This window comes from Daktulosphaira vitifoliae, unplaced genomic scaffold (genome assembly GCF_025091365.1).
Source record: "Daktulosphaira vitifoliae isolate Bord-2020 unplaced genomic scaffold, ASM2509136v1 Scaffold_5, whole genome shotgun sequence".
NCBI classification, from domain to species: Eukaryota; Metazoa; Arthropoda; class Insecta; order Hemiptera; family Phylloxeridae; genus Daktulosphaira; species Daktulosphaira vitifoliae.
The window spans coordinates 15,286,124-15,308,939 of NW_026099576.1; the positions used below are offsets into that span (position 1 = coordinate 15,286,124).

The 22,816-nt window shown below is 23.5% G+C and overlaps 2 protein-coding genes across 5 annotated transcripts; both read right to left on the bottom strand.

Annotated features, from left to right (window-relative positions):
• Positions 1-484: 484 nt before the first annotated feature.
• On the bottom strand, positions 485-3,474 carry LOC126907489 (nucleosomal histone kinase 1-like). Its single transcript, XM_050688819.1, has 7 exons — positions 3,123-3,474; positions 2,982-3,028; positions 2,753-2,819; positions 2,086-2,285; positions 1,808-2,021; positions 1,456-1,632; positions 485-837 (listed from the first exon to the last, which is right to left on the bottom strand). The coding sequence occupies exons 1-7, from the start codon at positions 3,250-3,252 to the stop codon at positions 728-730; spliced, it is 945 nt and encodes a 314-aa protein (XP_050544776.1). The 5' UTR covers positions 3,253-3,474; the 3' UTR covers positions 485-727.
• Positions 3,475-4,411: 937 nt separating this feature from the next.
• On the bottom strand, positions 4,412-22,051 carry LOC126907709 (uncharacterized). Of its 4 annotated transcripts, none has more exons than XM_050689200.1 (9): positions 21,557-22,051; positions 17,301-17,447; positions 10,688-10,750; positions 6,929-7,192; positions 6,589-6,831; positions 6,099-6,221; positions 5,781-6,000; positions 5,391-5,719; positions 4,412-5,331 (listed from the first exon to the last, which is right to left on the bottom strand). In XM_050689200.1, exons 2-9 carry the CDS (start codon positions 17,436-17,438, stop codon positions 5,083-5,085), a joined length of 1,629 nt encoding a protein of 542 aa, XP_050545157.1. In that variant the 5' UTR covers positions 17,439-17,447; positions 21,557-22,051; the 3' UTR covers positions 4,412-5,082. The 4 variants fall into 4 exon arrangements, with proteins under 4 accessions (XP_050545157.1, XP_050545158.1, XP_050545156.1 ...); XM_050689201.1 differs by lacking the exon at positions 21,557-22,051 and adding an exon at positions 17,712-17,922; XM_050689199.1 differs by lacking the exon at positions 21,557-22,051 and adding an exon at positions 17,606-17,921.
• Between the last annotated feature and the right edge of the window lie 765 nt (positions 22,052-22,816).

Genomic DNA, 22,816 nt, shown 5'->3' on the forward strand with positions numbered 1-22,816 from the left:
TTCAATATAACTCATAACCTGTGATATTTTAATGATTTTCCTATTTAAAAATACTCTAGGATTTCAAAACTTGAGGCAAATATAATATTGTAATTAAAATAACTCACGAGATTATAAATAATTAATTCTATACTTCATAATAATACAGTTACCCATTTTTGTCATTATTTAATTGTTTTTATAATAATAAATAAAAAAAAGTTATTATAACACATAATCGTTACAAAATAAAAAATAAAAAAAAAATAGTGTGATTTTCATTAAATATTAATTTAAAATATAAATTACTAGAAAAAGTATTTAAAAAATCATAATGTATTACGTTGTTAATGAAATAAATACAACATTCATAGGACAAAATGAAATTATAATAATGAATTTTCTTAATCTCAGAAATTAAACATTTTTATAAATTTTTAATCTAAGAAAAATAACACATGTAAGTTTACATGTGTTACATTACACCAAACTATTTTTCAAAAAATCAAAAAAAATAGTATTATGGATTGTTATTTTTTAATTGAAAAAAAAGTCTGAATAAACTATATAATTCCAGCACACCAATAAAAAGAAATTCCTCGTCAAAGGAATAATTTAACAACTAAAATTTAAATATTAAAAAATTTGCCTTGTATTATACAATTTACAACTTATTACAATTATACAAAACATTTTATTTTACTATCAATTCAAATTAATATTATTTTATTATAGTATTGTAATTTAATTAGGTAGATTTTTCTAATTTGTATTGCTTTAATAATTTTTTTAACATAGCATAATTGGGTTCTTCAGCCGGTTTTATGTTATAAATTATTTTCATAGTTTTATAATAGCCTGAGAATAATAAAAATAATTAGATAAATAAATGTAAATTTTAATTTTTCATATAAAAAATGTTGATTAATTAATAACAAAATACTAATTTAATCTAATTAATATTATTTACACTACTATGTAATTATATTACAATTAGAGTTTATCAATACATTTGTACATTATTTTTTTGAGTATTATTTATGTTTAGTAATGTTATGAATTATTAAGTTTTTAAATAAGGTTTTATTTGGTAAGATAATTGAATTTTAAATAAAAAATAATCAAATCTACCTTATGATTTATAATTCTGTTTGAAAAATCAAAAAATAATAATCAAACAATGTTCAAATTAACTGAAAATCTCCAGCTTTCTTTTTTATGTATGGTTCAACTTTCACTTCTAAATAAACACTTTTTTAAAACCCTGGGGCCAGAATTAAAATATCTAAACATTAACTCTATATTATGGCTACTAAAACCTAGGTCCACTTCATACTATAAAAATATAATAATGATTTTTTTTTAAATATTTGATATTTCAAGTAAATTCTGAATATTACTATTATTGATATTTCTATTCAATTATCACTAAATTTTGATTTATTCTATAACTAAACAATAATTAAATATAATTACATTTTGGAACATTTTTGAAATTATATTTTGATTCTTTTCCTGAAAGTAGAGCATCTTTCATCTCCGATTTAGATTTTATACATTTCAGAAGTGTTTGCCCTTTCCAAGGTAAATTTAACTTTAGCCATTCTAATCCATTGTACATTAAACTTTCTAAGTCACCCCGCCTTGTATGCACTAAAAATTGAAAAATTACTATAATTTTGTAACTTAAGTTAGAATGTATTAATATGCTATAAATTATAACATAATGAGGCTATATTTTAACTTATAATATACTCTAATTTTTTAGAGTAATTAAAAGACATTTAACAAAATAATTTTTTGTAGTAGAAATTTTACAAAAACTTACTTCCAGCATGACCATCTAAAGCAATATAATCTTGAGTACCATTATTTGCAAATTTTTTATTAGGTACAACATCTTCAGTTTTATATTTGGTTACCATACCAAAATCTCCTAAATAAACATGATTTTGTTTTGGTTTTTTACCAATAAATATATTTTGACTTTTTACATCCCAATGTACATAACCACATACATGAATGAACTCCAATGCATCTATCTAAGATTATTATTTAAATAAAATAATATTTAAAACTAAAAGTATTTTACAAAATAAAGTTTACTATTTGTCGCATAATGTTGATTACTGCACCCAACAATAGACTACTTTTTATGGTTTTTAAAAAAGATTCTAAATCCTGATCAAATTTTTCAATTACAATAAATCTATATTTATTATTATTATATTCAGCACTACCAAAACCATAAAACTTCGGAATAGGTAATTCTTTGAGTTTCTTTTCTTTTTTCCATGATTCAATATCTAAAAATACAAAATCATCAAAATTTTACTACGCTGGAATATAATTTCCATTATAATGCAAAAAAAATTCTTTAATTTTACTATTTAAAACTATTATTCATTAATTAAGTAACAAGATAATAATATCACAGAAATCATAAATAAATGGAAAAAACATTGTAACAAAAAAGATATTTATTGAATGTTTAAATTTTTTATTAATTTTTGTTAAGGGTTTAGAAAAAAATTTGTATTAAATATTTCAAAAACTGTAATTAGTACAGGAATTATATTTTTAAAATAAACACTTTATATTATTTATAGCACATAAGTATTTTATAGAATTCTAGCTATACTTTTATAGACCAAAGGTAAACTATTAGAAGCCACATTTTCAAACAATTTTTTTTTTTTGAAAATGTGGCTTCTGATAGTTTTCTATTGATTTAAAAACTTAATTTTATGCAAAATAAAAAAAGTTTAATTACCTTTATCTTTTAAATTTTTTAGATAAAACATTCGTTCAACAAATAGAGGTCCACTTTCCATATTTTCCTATAACAATATAATAAATTTTTATAAAATGAAGTATTTTTTAGCTATAAATATATTGTTTTAAAATTCTAGAGTTCTCCATTTCTAATTCGTTTTTTTTAATTAATTTCAATTACTCCATATTACAGTATAATTAATTCAAATAAAATATTAAATACTTACTGTTTTTACAGCATATTCAGTTTTCATTCGAGACCCGTGTTTTGTAGCTAAGAAAAAATTAATCAAAGTTGAAAGGTAAAAAAATTAATTTAAACTTTTAATTAGTATAATTTAAAAAAAAAAAATACTTTAATATCTTACCACAATACACATAACCAAATCCTCCACTTCCAATAATATTTTGAATCTCCCATTCATTGTTACTTGTATCTTTCAATAGAAATCCTTTAGATAACTCCTCTCTTGGTGTTGTCTTTAATTTTTTACTCATTTTTACTAGACAATGTTTTATATACAAAATTGAATTTAACTTACAAATAATCTAGTATATTTGATTACACCAATAAATAACAACAGTATAGATAAAAAAAAATTTTTAATTAATTTTGAATTTTATAATTATCTATTGTAACATAATTGTTTAATTTAAAGCAACCAGAACTATTATTAATGACAAATTTATTAAATAATGCAATGTTTGAGTTATTTTTACCATTAACGATTTGAATAAAATGAAATATATTAAAAAAATAATAATTTTATAATTATAATTGATAATAATTGATAACATGATTTTAAATTTATTTTCCGTTGTCAGTTATTTCTTATCAGAAACTTTTCATAATTTTCTTGTATACTCAGTGATATGAAATCATTATTCATAGATCCACGATTGAAGATAGTCTTATCTATAATCGTGCATAGGCCCAAAAAGGATCCCGAGCGGATACATCCCGATCAAATATGAATATTTAATGAAAAAGTAAGAGTTAAAAAATTAAAAATTTTTGTATAACGCAACTTTATAATATTAGATGTCCAATTCCAATTTAGAATGACAAGTAAATTTGTGTTCTAAAATGTTTATATTGAGCTAAATTTTTTTATTTTACCTCTACTCTTCAAACTGGTGCAACTAGGCCAACTAAACACTTTTTTATTGATTATATTAATTTTTATCAATGTCGAATTAAAAAACATTTTGTTCCTTAATAATTTGTTATATTTATAATTCTAATAAATGGTATCAGTAATTCAGCAAAGATGAGAATCCTTGGATGAGTGGATAACTAGAGAAGATAGGATAAGGAACTAACATATATGAGGGAGTATAAGGGTAGTATCAATCGTGGATTATGATAAAATAGACTTAAATGGTTTGGTCATGTTAGAAGAGAGAAATCTCGAAAACTGTAAGAACAGTTATAGAAATGAATGTTGAAGGAAGAAGAGGTAGAGGAAGACCAAAAAAGAGATGGAGGGGTGCTATTGAATGTGATTTGAAGACAGATAATGTGTGCTTAGATTATGTGGGAGATTATGTCAAGTGGAAGTTTAGGATAAGGGTGACTAACCCAAAGTAGTTGGGATAAAGGTGAGGAAAATGAAGTATCAGTAATTCAATTCAAAAAAAAAATTGTATAAACAAATAGACTTTAACAATATAAACATTTATTTTTTTAATACATCTTTTTCTTGTGATAAAAAAATTTTAAATCATGTTATACATTTTTAACATTTATGAATATTATTCAGTCACACATTATGTAAATATTCTTATAAGTTATATGTATTTTATGAGTAATAAAACCAAAAATTATAAAATTAAATCATAAATATACAGATAATATTTCTTAAGTATAAACAATGACAAAAAAAAATAAGGCGATTTTCATCATTTTTCGAGATAATTAAATTAAATAAAATGTCCTAATAATTCTTAAGGGATGAGAAAATAACACATACAATGTAAAACAATACTATAAAATACTGTTAAAAATAGTTATAAATAATATCATAACATCCAACCCTGCAACTTACTTCTAATCATCAATTCAGTATAAAATTAATAGTTTTAACTAATTATACAATGTAGTAAAATGATTACTTCAAATCAATGAATATAATGATTTATAAATTTAAAAGCCAATGTAATAGTACTTTGAACATTACAGTACTGAAAAAGCTCAAAAACTTTACAAGTAGTCAGTAATGATCATATTTAATTATTGTATGAGGAACAACAAAATTCAATTATAATTTTTTTGTAATGCCCTCTATTGCGACAAATATTTAGTTCATTATTAAAGTGATGATTAATTTATATTGGTTGGAAAATGAGATGTGATTCTTGATTCATAAAAACAATGTTTAGTTTAGAACTTAAACCAATATTATCAACGTACAATAGCTGAGACTCATTTTGTTTAGGGTATTTTACAACAACAGCTGTTCCAGATACACCAAGATCATGTGACTCTTCAACTACTTCATTACCCTTTAATACCACATGACAAGTAACATCAATATGAATATATTTTGTAATAGTGGAACCTAATTTTCCTTTCACCTAAAATATTTAAAAAATTATCACTACTTATGTATATTTAGAAAAAATAAAATCCATACAATGCTTTGTTGATCTTCAATTTGTGGATTATCACTACGGAATACAGTAGCTTGTCCTATTTTTAATGTACCATCCATTATATCAAATTTCATTCCACAAAAGACAGCCTGAGGTTCAAAACCATAGCCATCCGGGTATGAATCACTCCAGAAATAATTAGTATTGTTGTTCAAGTTATTTTTATCAGGTTTAAAAGTAATTCGTTTACCATAACCCATACCAATATTTACCAATTGCAAAGCGTTTCCATTAAATAGATGATGTTTATGTCCAGCTGGACGTACTTTGTAATTAAATCCTGGTGTAATTCTTGAATCAATATATGTACCTATTATTAAAAAATTAATTATATAGGTATATCTAACAACCTCTATGACTTATAAATTTACCTATTACTGGTAGTTCATATGGTTCTAAACCTGTGATTGTGTAAACAGTAGGGACATCACCAATAGAACATCCATTAAGCACAAGTTGACGTTGTTTATTATCAACACCAGGTATCAATGTGTAACCTCGACATGGTATTAATCCAATAGATGCATCAAAAATGTTGACAAGCTTAGCTGATTCGCGTGATGATTTTGATGCAATAGCAATTCCAGTTACCTTTAAAATGAATTATATTATTAATACAACAGAAAATATATTGACAATTACTGTTATATTAAATAATTTTAAAAAATTGTATAAATGTTTTAACTTACAGGTGTTGTTACAAAAGATTCTTCCTTGTAAAACCATTCTACTTTACACAACATATTTACTTCAACCTGTTTAATGACTTCTCCTTTTTCAGATATTTCATGAGTTATTTCTTTTTGGGCACCCTAAAAAAAATTAAATAAATAATTTTTATATTAGGCTTTATTAAGATTGGCTAAGTTAAAACATTTTTTTAAACTTGTTAAAACTAAGTTGATTTTAAAAGTATTACATCAAGTTACAATAAAAGTTACCAGAAAGAATTTTTACTTTTTTTTTCATAGTTGTAATTTTCTTAAATTTAATATGTTATTAAACTAGGGAATTGGTAAGTACAATGATTTTCCACTTGGCTTTTACTTCTATACATTTTATATAAAATTTAATTAAACAAAATATTATTTTAAAAATTTTATGAAAAACTTCAAATTTATTGAATAAATTTCAAACTTTTATTCAAAACATTAAAATACATAAAATAATTAATCTTACTTGAACTTTAGTCACTTCAAGTGTAGCTACAGCAACATTATTTGCATCATAAACTGTAAAATTATCTCCAACTGATACTACATAAACTTGAAATGCATAGCCTGAAGGCATTGAATCTGTCCAAAAATAGTTATCATTTTCATTCAAAAGACCTGGACTCGCTTCAAATGTTAAACGTCTGGAATAACCTCGTCCAATGCTTAATAATTCTAATGCTCGATTATCAAATAAAAATCTCGTACGCTTGATAAAGAAATAAATATTACAAATTGTTTAATAGATATGAATATAATTAAAATCAATAAATTAAAAAACTATAATTGTTAAATGTTGAAATTACCTCTTTATCATTATCAATAGGTCGTACTTTATATTTGAAACCTGGAACAATATTGGGATGTATCCAAACACCAACAGCAGCTAACTCATAAGATTTAAGTAATGGAACAGAATATTTAGCAGGAAAGTCATTAAGTTCAGCTCCATCAAGAGTGATTAAAGAAACTTCTTTAATTTCAGTAGAATCTGAATAACTACTTGTACAATATTTCAAATTATTATGAATGGATACAGATTTTTCCGAATCATTATTATCAGTCAGCTCCTAAAAAACATATTGTACAACAAAATAGAATTATTAAGGGATCACTATAAATTAATAATGATTAGCTACTTAAATATTTTATAGAAAATAAAAAATTACTACGGAAAAAATGTTAAAGTTGACGTCAAAGGGATAAAAAATTAGCATTATAAAGAATTATGTAGTAACTAGTTAGTAAACTTGAACTTCATAAAAATATATTATAATATGAAATGGGTGTATTGAATTATTATTGTAATAAATAACTATTGTTTTTTAGTATTCATCAAAAATTATTGGACTGTTAAAAGCACGATATCACTTATTGTTGAAAGACTTGAGTTCATGATACATCAAAGTAAAAAATGTAGAAGCAGCAGTATCAGCAGCAGTGAATTCAATCCCATATCTTCATCTACAATGCTGTTGTCAGCAGCACAACTCCACAGGAACCATCGAATCATCCTCCAGATATTTTTCTACTTAAATATATCAAGCACACATGTCTTTTCACCAATAATTGATTCGTGTATTTAAAAAAAATCAATAATTATCTTTTATTTTTCAAGCTCTCTAATTAAAACAAAAAAAAAAATTAATTAATCAGTTTTCATAGTCCATTATTTAATGGACTATATTAATTACTTGAATTAAAACAGAAATGTATTTATACATGCTCAGCACATAAAATTAAAGATTAAAAACAATAATGATTGATAAAAATATAATAACGATATTATGGGTAAATAAAGGATTTTTTTCATTGAATACTAAACTCAAATAATTTCTAAAATAATAACTTAATTTATGAAGTGTTTAAATTTCTTATTGTAGCCTAAGAAAATTAATCATTGGCGTAATTAGGCTACTAAATATTCACTTTAAATATATGTAATATTATATTTTTGTAAATAATTAAAATTTTTAATTACACTATAAATTTCTTTATCTAATAAAAATCTTATTTTACTATATTGAGTCTATTTCATGACTGTACATTGATAGAGTGATATTATAATCCCTAAACATAACAATAATCCTAGAGGATAAACCCCTGCTACTTACAAATTTATTATATAATTATTTCAAATTAATAAATATAATTGATCATTAGTTTCCAAAAAAAAAATGTACTTAAATTTTAATTTGTGATTTTTATCATTTATTGCTCATATTATAATAAATAAAATTATAATCCTAAATAGATCAAATAGAAATACCACTCCCTTCCAAACATTTGTTTAATAACAATGTATAAATACCTAATAATTTTAACTTAAAATTATATGAATACTCGCTTTTCTTGTAGTTTACAATGGACAAACACAATAAGTAAAAATTAAATACAATAAAACGTATTATTATTGAAGAAAAGAGATAAATGAAATAATAACGACTTTAGATAAAATTACATGACGAAAATTCGTACATTTAAATTTAATTTACTCCCTCGTCTAAAGATATTTTTATGAAAAATATATATAATTTTGAGAAAGACTATCACATATTAGAAAAGCACAGCTTCTCTAATCCCCTTAGTTGCGCCTCTGCAAATATGTAAAAATCGAATTTTTAAATCATGTTAGAAGTTAAGAACAGAATATTCGACGAAAATGAAAATCTAAAGAGAATAATTTTAAAAAGTTTTTAGTGAGTGAAATAATTTACTATTTCTAAAAACGCCAATGATTTAAAATTTAACTTAAACAATTTAATAGATTTCATTCGTTGAAGTAGTTTCAACTATAAAGTATACCACCAAATAATATTATATCACTAGTGTATGAAATCAAATATTTAAACAGTTGTGCAAAGGACAGTGATGTTTTTAATTACTGTATTATAAAAAAAACTGCTTGTCTAAAAATATGTAAACCAACTGAATATTATTTAAATTATTCATTTAAATAAAAAAATATAAATTTTTCTACAGGAATATGCTTATAATTTTCGTTGATTCAAATATTTAATTTTTTTAAAAGTCCTCCACTATAAAATTTAGCAGTTTAAATTTATTTACAAAGAAATTATTTCTCCAAAAAAATTTATATATAATAATAAAAATAATATTTCCGAGAAAAATTATTAAGATACAATCAAAGTTTAATTATTTTTTAAATAGACAGCGGCGAGTATTGAATTATGTTATAATTAAGTTCCCACTATTATTTACTTTCATTTGCATGAAATTCAAAACTCTTCAGAAATCAGACAAGAAGTAAAATCAATAAGTATCCAATAAACATACTGGCACTGGTAAATGTCTAACGATTAGATAGTGATCGATACCTACACAATTTTAGTAAAATATATATTATTTAGTTTTAATTAGGTTATTATACGTCATTTTTTTCATGGTATTACATCATTTGTTTTTTTTAGTCGCAACAATAACTCACAAGCAATTTTGTTCTGCTAATATGGAGTCCGTCATGGATATAATAACCATGTATGTAACTGATGAGTCCTGTAAACAGAATTTACATTGGCGAACATGTTTTTTTTTTTTAACAGGCACCATATCGATGACAGTTGAATGTAAATTCATATAATAAACCAATGTACATAGTACACACAGTAATTATAAAATACACATTTTGAAATTGCAATTTCAACTTCACAAAAATTAAAATGTTCAAAATTTATAATTCCAATTAAATTTTTTTTAAATATATTTCTTGTCAATTAAAAAACGTTTTAAAAGTATATTTTTTAACACATAATACATTAAATATTAAAAAAAATCTTTCTATGAAGTCGAAATAGGCAATTCAAAATTGTGCATACAAACATAGGGGTGGTTAAATAAGTTCATCAAATTGTCTTTGATTACTTACAGTAAAATAGACAATGTTATTTTACTTCAAATGTGTGTATGGGTGTGTATCTATTCACGCATATGGTTAAAATAACTTACCAAGAGATAAAAACTTACCGACCCTGAACTCACAAGAACAGGGCTCTGGTAAAACGTACTTGTGAACTTCATGATTTACTAATATATTATTAACATAAAACCAAAATTGACACGTAATACCGGTTTTGTACAATTGAAACCTAAATGATATTTTATAAAATATTAAACATCGAGTTTCCGAGAATACTAAACGATGATGGTTTTAATACATCTAAGGAATCTGAATTCTAATGAATACAATATATGGACCCTAAAGCCTTACAAGGTCGATAAGATATATGTTGTAAATAATTACAAAAAGTGATCAGAAAACATTGAAATGCAATAACTGATAAATTGGCATTTTATTGGTCATTAGCATTTTGCAGTCTTCTATAGATATCTTAAAAAAAAAAGGAAAACTATTTATCACATGTTGATAAAATCCAAATTAAAAACATATATTAAACTCAACAATTTTAGACGATATTAAAATTTGTTAAAAGTACTATATTTAAGGCCGGCAAAGTTTTTATCTCTTAAAAATTATATAGTAAATTCACGTTTTTATAAATACCTACCATTGAAATAATAAAATTATAAAAATAAAGAATACTAACTTTATCTAAACAACAAGCTTCTTCTTTAGATTTCGCATTGTCCCCAATTTCTTCATCAGTTGTCTACAAAATAAAAAAATATTAGACTAGTTTAATTGAATATATTTTTTAGTTAAATTATTTTTAATGGAGACTATTAAAAAAATTAATTATTTTAAAATAATCAACACTTAGAATTCACATTTTGCTTATAAAAATATAATCAAATTTTATTTTAGCTTCGATGCGAAGCTGAGAAGGTATTGGTTTTACTAAGATGTTTTTTTTTTTGTGTCTGTTACCACTTTTTCTCAGCTCTCACCGAACCGATTTCTTTCAATGATACGTCAAAAGATCACAAATCGTATCTAGTCGAAGACATTACCCTTAAAAATTGAAAAAAATTCCCTCGTTCCCCGTAAAAGGGGGAAACCTCCAAAAAAATTACAAATTTAAAAATCGCTAATTTTCGAAATTTTTTCAATTTTTTTTACTTAAAAGTGCCATAACTTTTTCAAAAATAAACATATCAATATAATTCTTTTTTATATAGATGCATAATATCATTACCTTTCATTTGGTATATTTTTTTCATAAATTTAACCCTTAACCTGCCCACAAGGGGGGATTTAAAATGACAACTTTTTCACAAAAAATTAATTTTTTTAACTTAAATTTTGAAAATGTTCCGGAAGGTCTGACACTTTTATATATATCTTAAATTAAAGCTAATGTAATATGCTTTATCATGAAAAAAAAAAATTTCGGACTTTATCTTATCTTCATGGTGAAAATGGCTACCGAATGCTATTTTTGTGTGAAAATTTTCGATTTTGTATTTTCCATTTTTAACTTTATTATGCTATAACTTTTTGAAAAATGTATGAATCATTACAATTTTTTTATGAGAAGTAGTATTTATATAGATCTTTCATTCGACATACTGTTTTTTTAAATCGGACCATTTCCCTAAATACAGGGGGGATTCAAAACATAAAAATGCATATAGAAAGTAGAACTTTTTCAACGTAACTTTTGAAAGTGTTCCGGAAGGTCTGACACTTTTATATATATCTTAAATTAAAGCTAATGTAATATACTTTATAATGGTAAAAAAAAATTTCGGACTTTATTTTATCTTCATGGTGAAAACAGACATTAAACTTAATAAAAAAAATACGATTTTTGTAAAAAAATTCTTTTTTATATTTTTAACTTTATAATGCTATAACTTCTCGAAAGATGTATGGATCAATATAATTCTTTTTTTTGTAGATGCATGATGTCTTTACCTATCATTTGGTATATTTTTTTTATAAATCTGACTTTTTACCTGCCTACAGGGGGGGATTCAAAATGACAACTTTTTCACAAAAAATTGACTTTTTCAACTTAAATTTTGAAAGTGTTCCGGAAAGTCTGACACTTTTATATATATCTTAAATTAAAGCTAATGTAATATACTTTATCATGGAAAAAAAAAATTTCGGACTTTATTTTATCTTCAAGGTGAAAATGGCTACCAAATGCTATTATTGTGTGAAAATTCTCAATTTTATTTTTTACATTTTTAACATTATAATGCTATAACTTATTGAAAAGTGTATTGATCAATATAATTTTTTTATGGGAAATACTATTTTCTAATAATCTCTTTTTTATTCGACATACTTTGTCTTAATCAGGATATTAATAAGGAACTAGCAGTTTATGAAGCTTTTGGAATAATCCACCAATTTTTTTAAATTAAACACTATCTAAAGATTTGCATCGAAGCGTTTTTTTTTTATAGTGATTTTAATCACTGTCAGATATCATTATACTTGATCCAACTATGCCACGTCACCACTGTGCCGCGACCCCCCTGTGCTGGGTTTTTAATTTTTGAACTTATTTATTCATTATTATTAATACACGAGACACGATACGTTAAATCTCAAAAAAAGATATAAGTATCAAAAATTTCAAGTTATTGAGATTTTTAAAATAAAAGTTTATAAAATATAAATTCTAGAGGACTTCAATGTAGTTTGAAATATTAAAAAATTCGACATAAGAAAATCTATAATTTTATAGATAATAAATAATTTAATATAATGTTTTGGTATTATAATTCAAATTATTATTAATAAATAAACTTTTTATCAACTTTTGGAGCAAATAAGCGAAACTACAAATATATTTTAATCTATAGAATTAATAATCTGGATAATGAAGTCTTCATTTGTTTCGATAGGTAGTGACGAGTTCCTCAACCTTACAATTCAATTCGGGTCCCTGCTAATATGGGGATATTTAACATTAACTAATACAAATATTTTGTATGTTATCTAGTAAAAACTCCATGAACGTAGTTCAAAATTATTGAAACATAAAACTAATTAGTATAGCACTAATAAATGTAATGGTTTATAAATTTATTGCATGTCACAATGTAATATCTATAGTGTTGTTTTTTATTATTCCTTACTTAATAAAAAGATTTGAAGTTATCTAATTCAAAAAACAACCAATAAGTTCAATCCCAAAATGCATATATTTTCATTTTTCAAATAACTAGATCAGAAAAATTATGAAAGATAAGGAAACTTATAAATAAGAATAGTGGGTCAAAACGGAGACATCTCAATAACTCTGATTTTTCGGTTTTATTGTTTCAAAAGTGAGATCTTAAGTATTCTTGTTATATGACAATACATGATTAATATTTTGAACTCAAATATCAATTATTTTATGTCTAATACTTGAAATACGTTTAATTAGTCTATTGTTAAATTATTTTGATTTTCTCTATTAAAATATATTCAACCAATATTTAACTTTTTTTTGTTATTGGAGAAAATTAAAGAATTTATTTAATAATAACTTTAATAAAAAAAAAAGTTTTATGACAAATTGATAAATATACAATATTAAATGAGTATATTAATTGGAACTATGTGTGGTACTTAAATTAGGAACGCAATAGTGACGGGATATTTTATTTAATTATACTTTAACCATAAGTAAACTATTAATTTTAGATGTATTGCCTTTTCATAATTATTGTTTAAATACAAAAAAATAGTTTGGAGTTTAAACGTATTAAAAATTCTATTTATCATCCTCAAAAAGTGTTTTATTAATATTATTACTAATAAAATAAGTTAAGTATATCTAAAAATTTTTCTAATTTCAAGTATAAGTCACTACTGATGCTAATATATATTAAAATTATTTATTATTTATTATTAAACTAATTTTCTAAGAATATGACAGTTATTGTATCTAACTAATAATTCATTAAAATAAGTTTTATTATAAGAATGCCCTAAAAATTTTAATCTGAAAAAAAAATATTTTAAGAGAATTAAGGATCTTCAAACGTTAATGTCCTCGTTTTACCCTACATTGTCCTATATATTATGACTAAAGTTATGTTATTCGCATATAAATTGTTTCTGTAGAATTATCAATATACTATAAATAATTATTTTTTTAAATGGCATTTCTCAATATATTTTTTTTTTGTGATTATTAATAGCAACTTACTAGCCATAATTTTTTATTTTTTTATGCAATTTTAATTATACTATGTTAAAATTCTGATGATCATATCTACGAGGCATATAATTAATATCACATTGTAAAAACAAAATATAAAAAAACAATTGCATTAAGAATTCAATAGCGAACATTTTGTTTAATGAACGCATTTACTATTCATAATGAAATTAATTTAATTAACAGATCTAGGAAGTTTTACATATATTCGTACCTTATAGGTGTAACACTTAAAAAAAAATAACTTTATTATTATGCAGAGATGTATCTTACTATCTGTTCTTAACACTAAGCGACAATTTCTTTTATGTAATCTTATACTATACAAATTTCGTGGATACAATAATTGTACATTACAAAGAAGTTTAAAGGTTACATTGATTCTTATCCATACTGTCACAATAAATAACAATTAAAGTTATGTAAAACATAGATATTTGAAATTTTTGTAACTTGGAAAACTAATGACGCATTGACTCGTTACAGTTAAAAACATGTTACGTAGTAAACTTTATGTAATTTAAGTCATCTTTATACTAATAATGTTTAATGTGGCTTTCAGCCAATCTTTGAAGTGTCACAGCCAACATTTTGTTTCTTAAACATTAAATGTGTACAAATACAAATAACCTTTAAGAAAAAACACTTTTCGTCAACTTACGTATTTATAATTTTGAAGAATAAAAAAGTGAAAAATACAGCAGGTATGACGTTTTTAAAAAGTTAATCAGTCTATTCACTTACTGATATAAGTTTACAAAAATATATAATTTAGAAAAAAAAAATCATAGAAAACAATCTTCACGGGACACATAATGTGGAGACGCAGTATAATTGAGACAAGTATAGATGATATTTGACGGTGATTCACTAGTCACAATCATTAAAAACGTTACAATGCGAATCTGTTAAATTTTACAGTAGTTTATATTTTTATAATTTTATAATTCTGATGTTTTAACTTTTCAATCAAATATTAAAGGCTTAGTTTGATTAAACTGGTGTATGTATGCTCTGATCGTGTTTCATACTCACTCTATACACTAAAAACTCAACGAGAACTTGAACTAAAATTATTATTAACCTATCAACATTTTTTGTAAGAAAAATTTAAAATGTCTGTTTTGAAATTTTGAAAAAATTAAATTATTTTAATTTTTTGAGACAAATAATAAAAATTCTTTTAACACAATACAAAAATCTAAAATTTATTTTAAAAAATAAAGAAATTTAAAATATGGTGGACTACACCCAGAGAAAAACCTCGATCTATATAATAAATTCATCGTTCAATTTGATAAATATATCATTACTATTGAATCTATGATATATTTATCAATATGATAATTATTTTTCTTGTCTTGAACAATAATTATTTATAAGAATAATTATTTTGTTCGTATTAATAAAACATTATCATAAACCCTTGATAAAATTTATCTATCAAAATTGATTGAGGTTTTTCTTTGGGTGTACTCTGTATATTTCTGTATTGATCGCGTATAAATTATTTTAGCCTATAATAATTTCTTACGAGTTAAAAAGTATCAATTTTAAAAAACACATAATACATAACTTATATAAATACGAAATCATTTTGTATTTATTATTATTCATAAGTAATGACCCGATATACATTTATACATTTTGTTTGAGCCACTTTTAAGTGCTCCAAGTTTGTGCAACTTTATGGTAGGATTACATTATTAGCATAGAAATATTTTTTGTTCTATGAGGATAAACCCCCCTAATTACTTTCAAAACTATAATCTCGATAAAAACACATAACTAAGTTTTCAAGACAAATAATGAAAAATTGTACTGGCATATGGTGTGTAAGGTAATTTAATAATTTTATAATAAATAATTACTTTGAACACATAAATATTGTACTTAATATTAAGTAAATTAATTTTTAAAATTATACTATGATCTTAATAAATATATCTTACGAGAATACTGTTTCATATAAATATTATACTAAGTAATCTTACTTTAATTTAGCGAAACACGAGAAATAAATTATCACTAATGAATATTAAATGAAAATTAGCATACATTTTCTTAACCAGTTTCATCAAAAATTATGAAAACAAATAAATAACCAATTATTAATAGACAAATATTTTTATTTAAAAAAAATGTTTAATTATAGTTGTAACCATTTTTTATATAAAAATTACAGTAATGTTAAAATTCTTATTATAATCTATTTTGGATACGACAGTTATAAAGAAGAATTGAAACGGAAAAAATTAAAATTCAACATTTAAGGTCAAATAAAATATTCTATTCCGGCTTTAGAGTTATATTGGACATAAATATAAATATTAAAAAATTATCTACGTAGTTTAAACAAGAAGTTCAGAAAACACTACACCGATAAGGCACTTAATTTTTTGAAGCAATTTAATAGGAAACCTCAATATCTAAAAAGAAAATAATTGATAACTTTATATTGAAATTAAACTCAAGGCTATGAAATTTTCAAATATAGTCAAAGAACCTCCAAAAGACTTCTAATAGCAAACAACACCGCACAAATATTACGAATATATCTTTTCCGTTAAACATTATAAAAAATACTTAACCATTATCATAACTTGTTCAAGAAATTACAATTTATTAAGAATAACACTTTAAAGCGACGAAAAAATATATATCATCATATTATTAATTTGCATCTATTTTCACTTGGATACGACGAGATATATACGTAGTTCTAAATATGATTCACATGTATTCTTAATCATGTAACTTATCGATTCATTGAACTGTTTCTCTTTAAATTTTTAACAGTGGCTACATATATAAAAGTAACCGACAATTTATTTTTATTAAATGTCTAGTTTTTAAAGGTTTTTTGTTTTACTTTCTTTTTAATTTACAATTCTTGGTATTATTGAGAAACGATATACATTAAAACACACAGATATCACTAAATAAATTCAATTGTTTTTCTCATTAGTATTTTTTTAGTTATAAAATAATAATTTATCTAAATCTGATCTAATTAATTATTATTAGTTAGATAAGTCATAGAACTAATGAAATATTCTTTAATTAAAATTATTATAATTTTAATTCTTACCCGACTATCATAACCGAAATGATTCTCATCCAAAAGCTCATCTCGGATATCTTGCAAAGGTCCCAAAATACTTCCTTGACGCTTAGCCCATAAACGATGAAGACCGGGTTGCATGATTTCGTTATCAACGTTTTCCATGGTATTTATCTGCAAAAAAAAAAAAAATTAGACTTAACTTTGTTTCACGATGAAAACTAAGAAAGTTTTTAAAATAACACTTATATTTAAAGCACGAATAATTTAAGACAAGAAGTTAAATTATTACAAAATCAAAATTCATAAACAAGAGAAAATAGAAATTATACCTCTTAACAAAAATAAATAAATTTAAACTGAATGCAATTTAAATCTTTAAAGACTTTATTAAAAATTAATAAACAACAGAAAGTAATTAACGAGTCAAAGTTTTACGATTTAAGCCGATGGCGTCTGATTGCTGACTGAGCTAAAAATATGATGTGGTCGTGGTATAGTTCAATAGCGAATTGGCACGATATGGTGGCGGGCGATCAGGACACGGATAGAGAGGTTCGATAAACTACAGTTAGTAAAGTATAATAATTATTATATGTATGGGTTTAACTATCGCCAACACAACTTCACCGATTAGACAAACGGCAGTAATTAGTAAGAGAATATTACACAAAAAGTAATATGATTCTTTTGTAAACATAATAATTCTATCGATTAAGCTTAAGAAATTCCTGTAACGAATTCAATACTCTATACGATAAACAATCGTTATCTAAATTATGCTAAAAACTGGTTGGGTCAATATAAAAAAATTGTGTATTTAAATAATTAAAAACGAGTGCCTATTTTCCAACGACTTCATTTAAAGAGAAACTGCGTAGTTTGATCTGACCATAAGACAAGTTTTATCTCCAGAAATGTGTCATTTGTGACTTGAATAAACAAATTAAACTATTTGTATAAATCTAGCTGTATTTTTATACATAAAACCTTAGAAGTATTTTGATTGCACAACCAATGAGTATGTTTATTATAATAACTATTAATACGTTGAAATTTGAACAGACATATTTGGTCACAAAGTACCTAATATGTAATAGAAACATATTTATTTACGTATCTATGAATAGGGAATTAATTACTTATTAAACTAATAAAATAATATGTAACTGATAAAAATTTGTATAAAAATAATCAACAAGAAAATATAATAAATAAACAAATAGCAGATACACTAATTTAACTATACGTTTCATACTATAAACATAAATTAAAATAAAACCTTTTTTTTCATTTTTTTACTATTATTTTTTAACATATGGTTTTTATAGGCGCAGATAGGAAAGTGCTATGGTTACTTGTCCACACTCAAGATTTCACCATTTTTTTTTAAATCTTGTAAGGAAAAATTGAGCTATTTCTTTTATATATATACGACTATTTATTTCTTAGCATTTCACTATTTACTTTTATGATGTCTAGTCTTATTTGATTTGATTGTGAAAATAATCGTCAGTAAACAATGTGTATTTTACTTTAAACGTAATGACGTTTTTGGGTTTAAACTATTGTAGTTAAAATATTACAGCTATAATGAAAAAAATAATGTCGTTTATAATGAATAGATAAAAATAAGGTAAGGCACACTATATCAGAAGTTTAAGACTCAACAATTTTAATATTTAAAAATTCATCAATTACTTCATTCAGTTTTTACTTTAAAACTTGAGAGTTTGTATCAAAGTTTAAATTTAAAAATTGTTTGCCAATTAATTTAAAAAAAACCTATTAATTAGCCAATGATATGAACACGCTCAATATATAAATAAAATATGTATAAAAACCTTTTCAAAATTTATGATCGCCAAAAAAGAAATTTTTGTATAACCGTCATTTCAAATTGTTATTTTTATTTATTAAATCAACAAAACAATTAGCCGACAATAATAATACAATATTTTACGTACTTATTGGTATACTTCTTGTACCTATCCATAAATAAGACGCTAAATATAATTCTACACAAAGATGTCTAGAGTAAACATAAATAATTACGCCGTAATTAGTCAATATATGTTTTGTCGTCTATTAGTTAACTTCAACTAAACTTAAAAGTAAAAAATTGGTGGTTTTTTCCTTGACCCGTTTCTCTTTTGAAACAATGGAAAATAAATTTTTTTTTGTAATACTTAAAAGAGTACTTAAAACGACGAATTAACTTAAAAACAATTAATTACCATATAAAATAAAATAATAAAATTTGATATGCAAAATCTTAAGTCAAATATTATGCTTAAAAACAACGTTACACTCTTTTTACTACACAATTAATCTATTGTATTGTAGTGCAACGGTGTTTCGAGTAGTAAAAGCGTGTAGAGGGCGTATGTCTATTTTGAATTTTTTAAATTAATGTATACCCAGTAAAAATACTAAATACACGTATGTTTTTAAGCCTTCGTTTAACTTTAAATTAAAACTCTATCTATTTTGTACATATAATATGTATATATTTTTTGTCAATGCCTTATATTATACACACATTATAGAAACTGAATGAAAACTCATTAATATCTTCGATGTAAGGTTTCAAAATCTCTAAGAAAGCATATATCCTATGGATTTGAAAAAAAAACAACACTGGTAAAGAGAAGTCTATAAATCCTAACCTCACAACCAGATCTTTTTCTTGAAAAAAATAGAATTAATTAAATTAATAAATCCATTTCTTAAATTGAAATCATCATTATTTAAAATTATAATTAAATATATTTATCAAATAAAAGACAAAAAAGTGAGTAATAAAATTTTATTAAACATCAATTAAAAAAATAATCAAATAATACTCAACTCGGCTACTAAACATATTTTGAGGTTATTGACTACTGCACTATTTTGGTTATTCGAGTATAATTAGTATACTTAATAATATATAATAGTATATATAATGAGATATATATTTCTCTATAAATCATAAAATTATTATGTTACCTTCAAGAAATTGACTAATACTTTTAAACATATATAATTATAGACTCATTATTATAATTAGTCCTAATGCTCAATTTTATAATCAACATTTTGGATTAATATCACAGGTGAGAGTGGAGAGCTTAGCCTCCTTATAATAAAATATTTCATATAAAAATATAAATATTTTTTAAGGAGAATAAAAGTGTGATTTGTTTTCTTCAATGATTTTTCACTCAACACCTAAGTTTAATACTTACCAATATTACCACAAAGTTGTTAAGATTATTTTTCTAGTATAAATTTTATAATTGAAAATTAATATTCATTTGACAGAATTTCTCTAACTTGTTATATTAAAAAAATCTAATTACTCTTAAAGTAAAATCTGTTTTACCAAAAAATTTTTTTAGAAGTATTTCTATTATATTATATTTTTTAATTTGTCATTTTAAGTTGTTAAAACATAGTTCTTAGAAATATTTTAGAAAATTATTGATCCTATTTTTATTATTATTTAAATAGAGTAAACAAAAATATAAATAAAACTAATAACTATTGAAATACAAACACTACTATAATCTTAGAACAAAAAATTTAAATTGTCAATCCACTGGAATGACACAATTATTAAAAGCCTAAATTGTTATTATTGTGAAAAAAATGTAATTTATATTTTTTAAATATTTCAAACAGTTTAATAATTAAATAAAAATATGTATATATATATATATAATTATGTAATGCTTAATAATTAAGTCAAATAGAAATAAAAAATGTATATCTAATATTTTTTCGAACTTAAACTATAATTACAAAAATTCAAAAATAAATAAAATTATCACCGGGTCTCTTTTTGCACAATGGCAAAAAAAATTGGTCTAAAAGTTAAGTTTATTATAGAACAAATAATTGAAATTAAACTTGACATATTTAATAAGAAAACTTGTTAAAAAATTAATCTTTAATTTTTCATTGTTAAAAGAATTATCCTGTATTTAGATCATCACATAGTCTGAATTTTTTTCTTAGACACATTTTTAATGAATAAGTATTAATTACTGTATTATAAAAAGTTTACAGCACAATTGATATTCTTTTACTGCAAAAATTACTTAGATATTACCAAATAATTATTTATATTGCATCAAATGAATACTGTGGTATTATACACAACTCTACTTAAAAAAGTAGATTTATGTTGAATCTTGCAAACAATTTTTAATTAGCAATAATTAAATTGTAATTTTGTTTAATTTGAGATAGGACTTACCTCTATTCATTTTTTGAATCATAAAATACATTATAATTACCTTATTATATCAGAGTAGTCTTTAAGATGATATTGTTTTATGTTGTAACCCTTTTAACGTAGGCGTGGATAGTTTTCCAATTTTATAAATAAGTAAATGGTTTTAATATAATTAAGACAAATTTATTTTTAAAATATACTCATAAGAATATAAAATATTTTACAGAAGAATACTGATATTAAAATGCGGAGGTGTCTGGAAGCCTTTTGTGTCGTACTGTTTAAGTTGCTGTTGCGGCAAACGACGTCAGACAGTCAAGAGGGCGGAGAAGAGAATCGATTAGATCACTGACCGAAGAAGTTATGAATATAACGACAAACCGCAGAACACCAACGTCACAAGATTCCAGCGACACGAATGAAAATGAATCGATGTGCTAAGCGCTGCCGAGTTCCGCTCTTCATCCTGTTGAATAAAACCAACCATAGACTCACTAACAAAACTATAAGTAGGGTGGTAGCGCTAGTTATCAAGCAAGGTGCAACCTAACCCACAAATGATGAAATTTGTAAATAATTCAAAAGGCATGACTATTAACTAACATGGAATGCATAGCTCTTTAATTCTGTACACCATTGAAATAAAACAGCTGTTTAGTAGGGTTTAGAATGCAACTAGCACGTGTTCTCTTAAACAGTGTGACCCTTTTAATAAACTTGCATAAATTATAATATGAAGCTCAATTTTTTATACAATTTTTGTTCATTTTTGAGAAATATAAAAATGAAGTATAAAACAATCAATCTGTTCCAGCCTCAACGTAGTCAATTACGTTTACTAGTCCGACGCTTTAAATTTTCTTAATAAAGAAAGATTATGTACATTAATTATGTTTTTTGCTGACTTATTACTCATTACATATTTTTGATGAATCCAAAAATAAGTCAGCAAATAATTTTACAGAAAAAAAATTCTGAATATAATAAACACTTGTTATAAAGGGGTACTTTACCTCTCTTACCTCATTACAATTCGAACCTACCAGAAATATCGCGGAAATAAATGGAGTTAAAATTGAATTCCATTTCAAAATAACATTTTTAAGCATACTTAAAATCCCTTACCTAATTTTTTCTGAGTTAAGATTTGGGAATTAAGTACTAACTTAAAATGTTCAAAAATTGAGAATTTAAATTAGTATATTAAATTAGTGATGGAATTTTAATTTTATTTAATAAGACAGACCATATTAAATCTTAGTAAATTTTTTTAATGTCTATCTAAAACAACTTGGATACTAAAATTTTATTTATTTTAAAT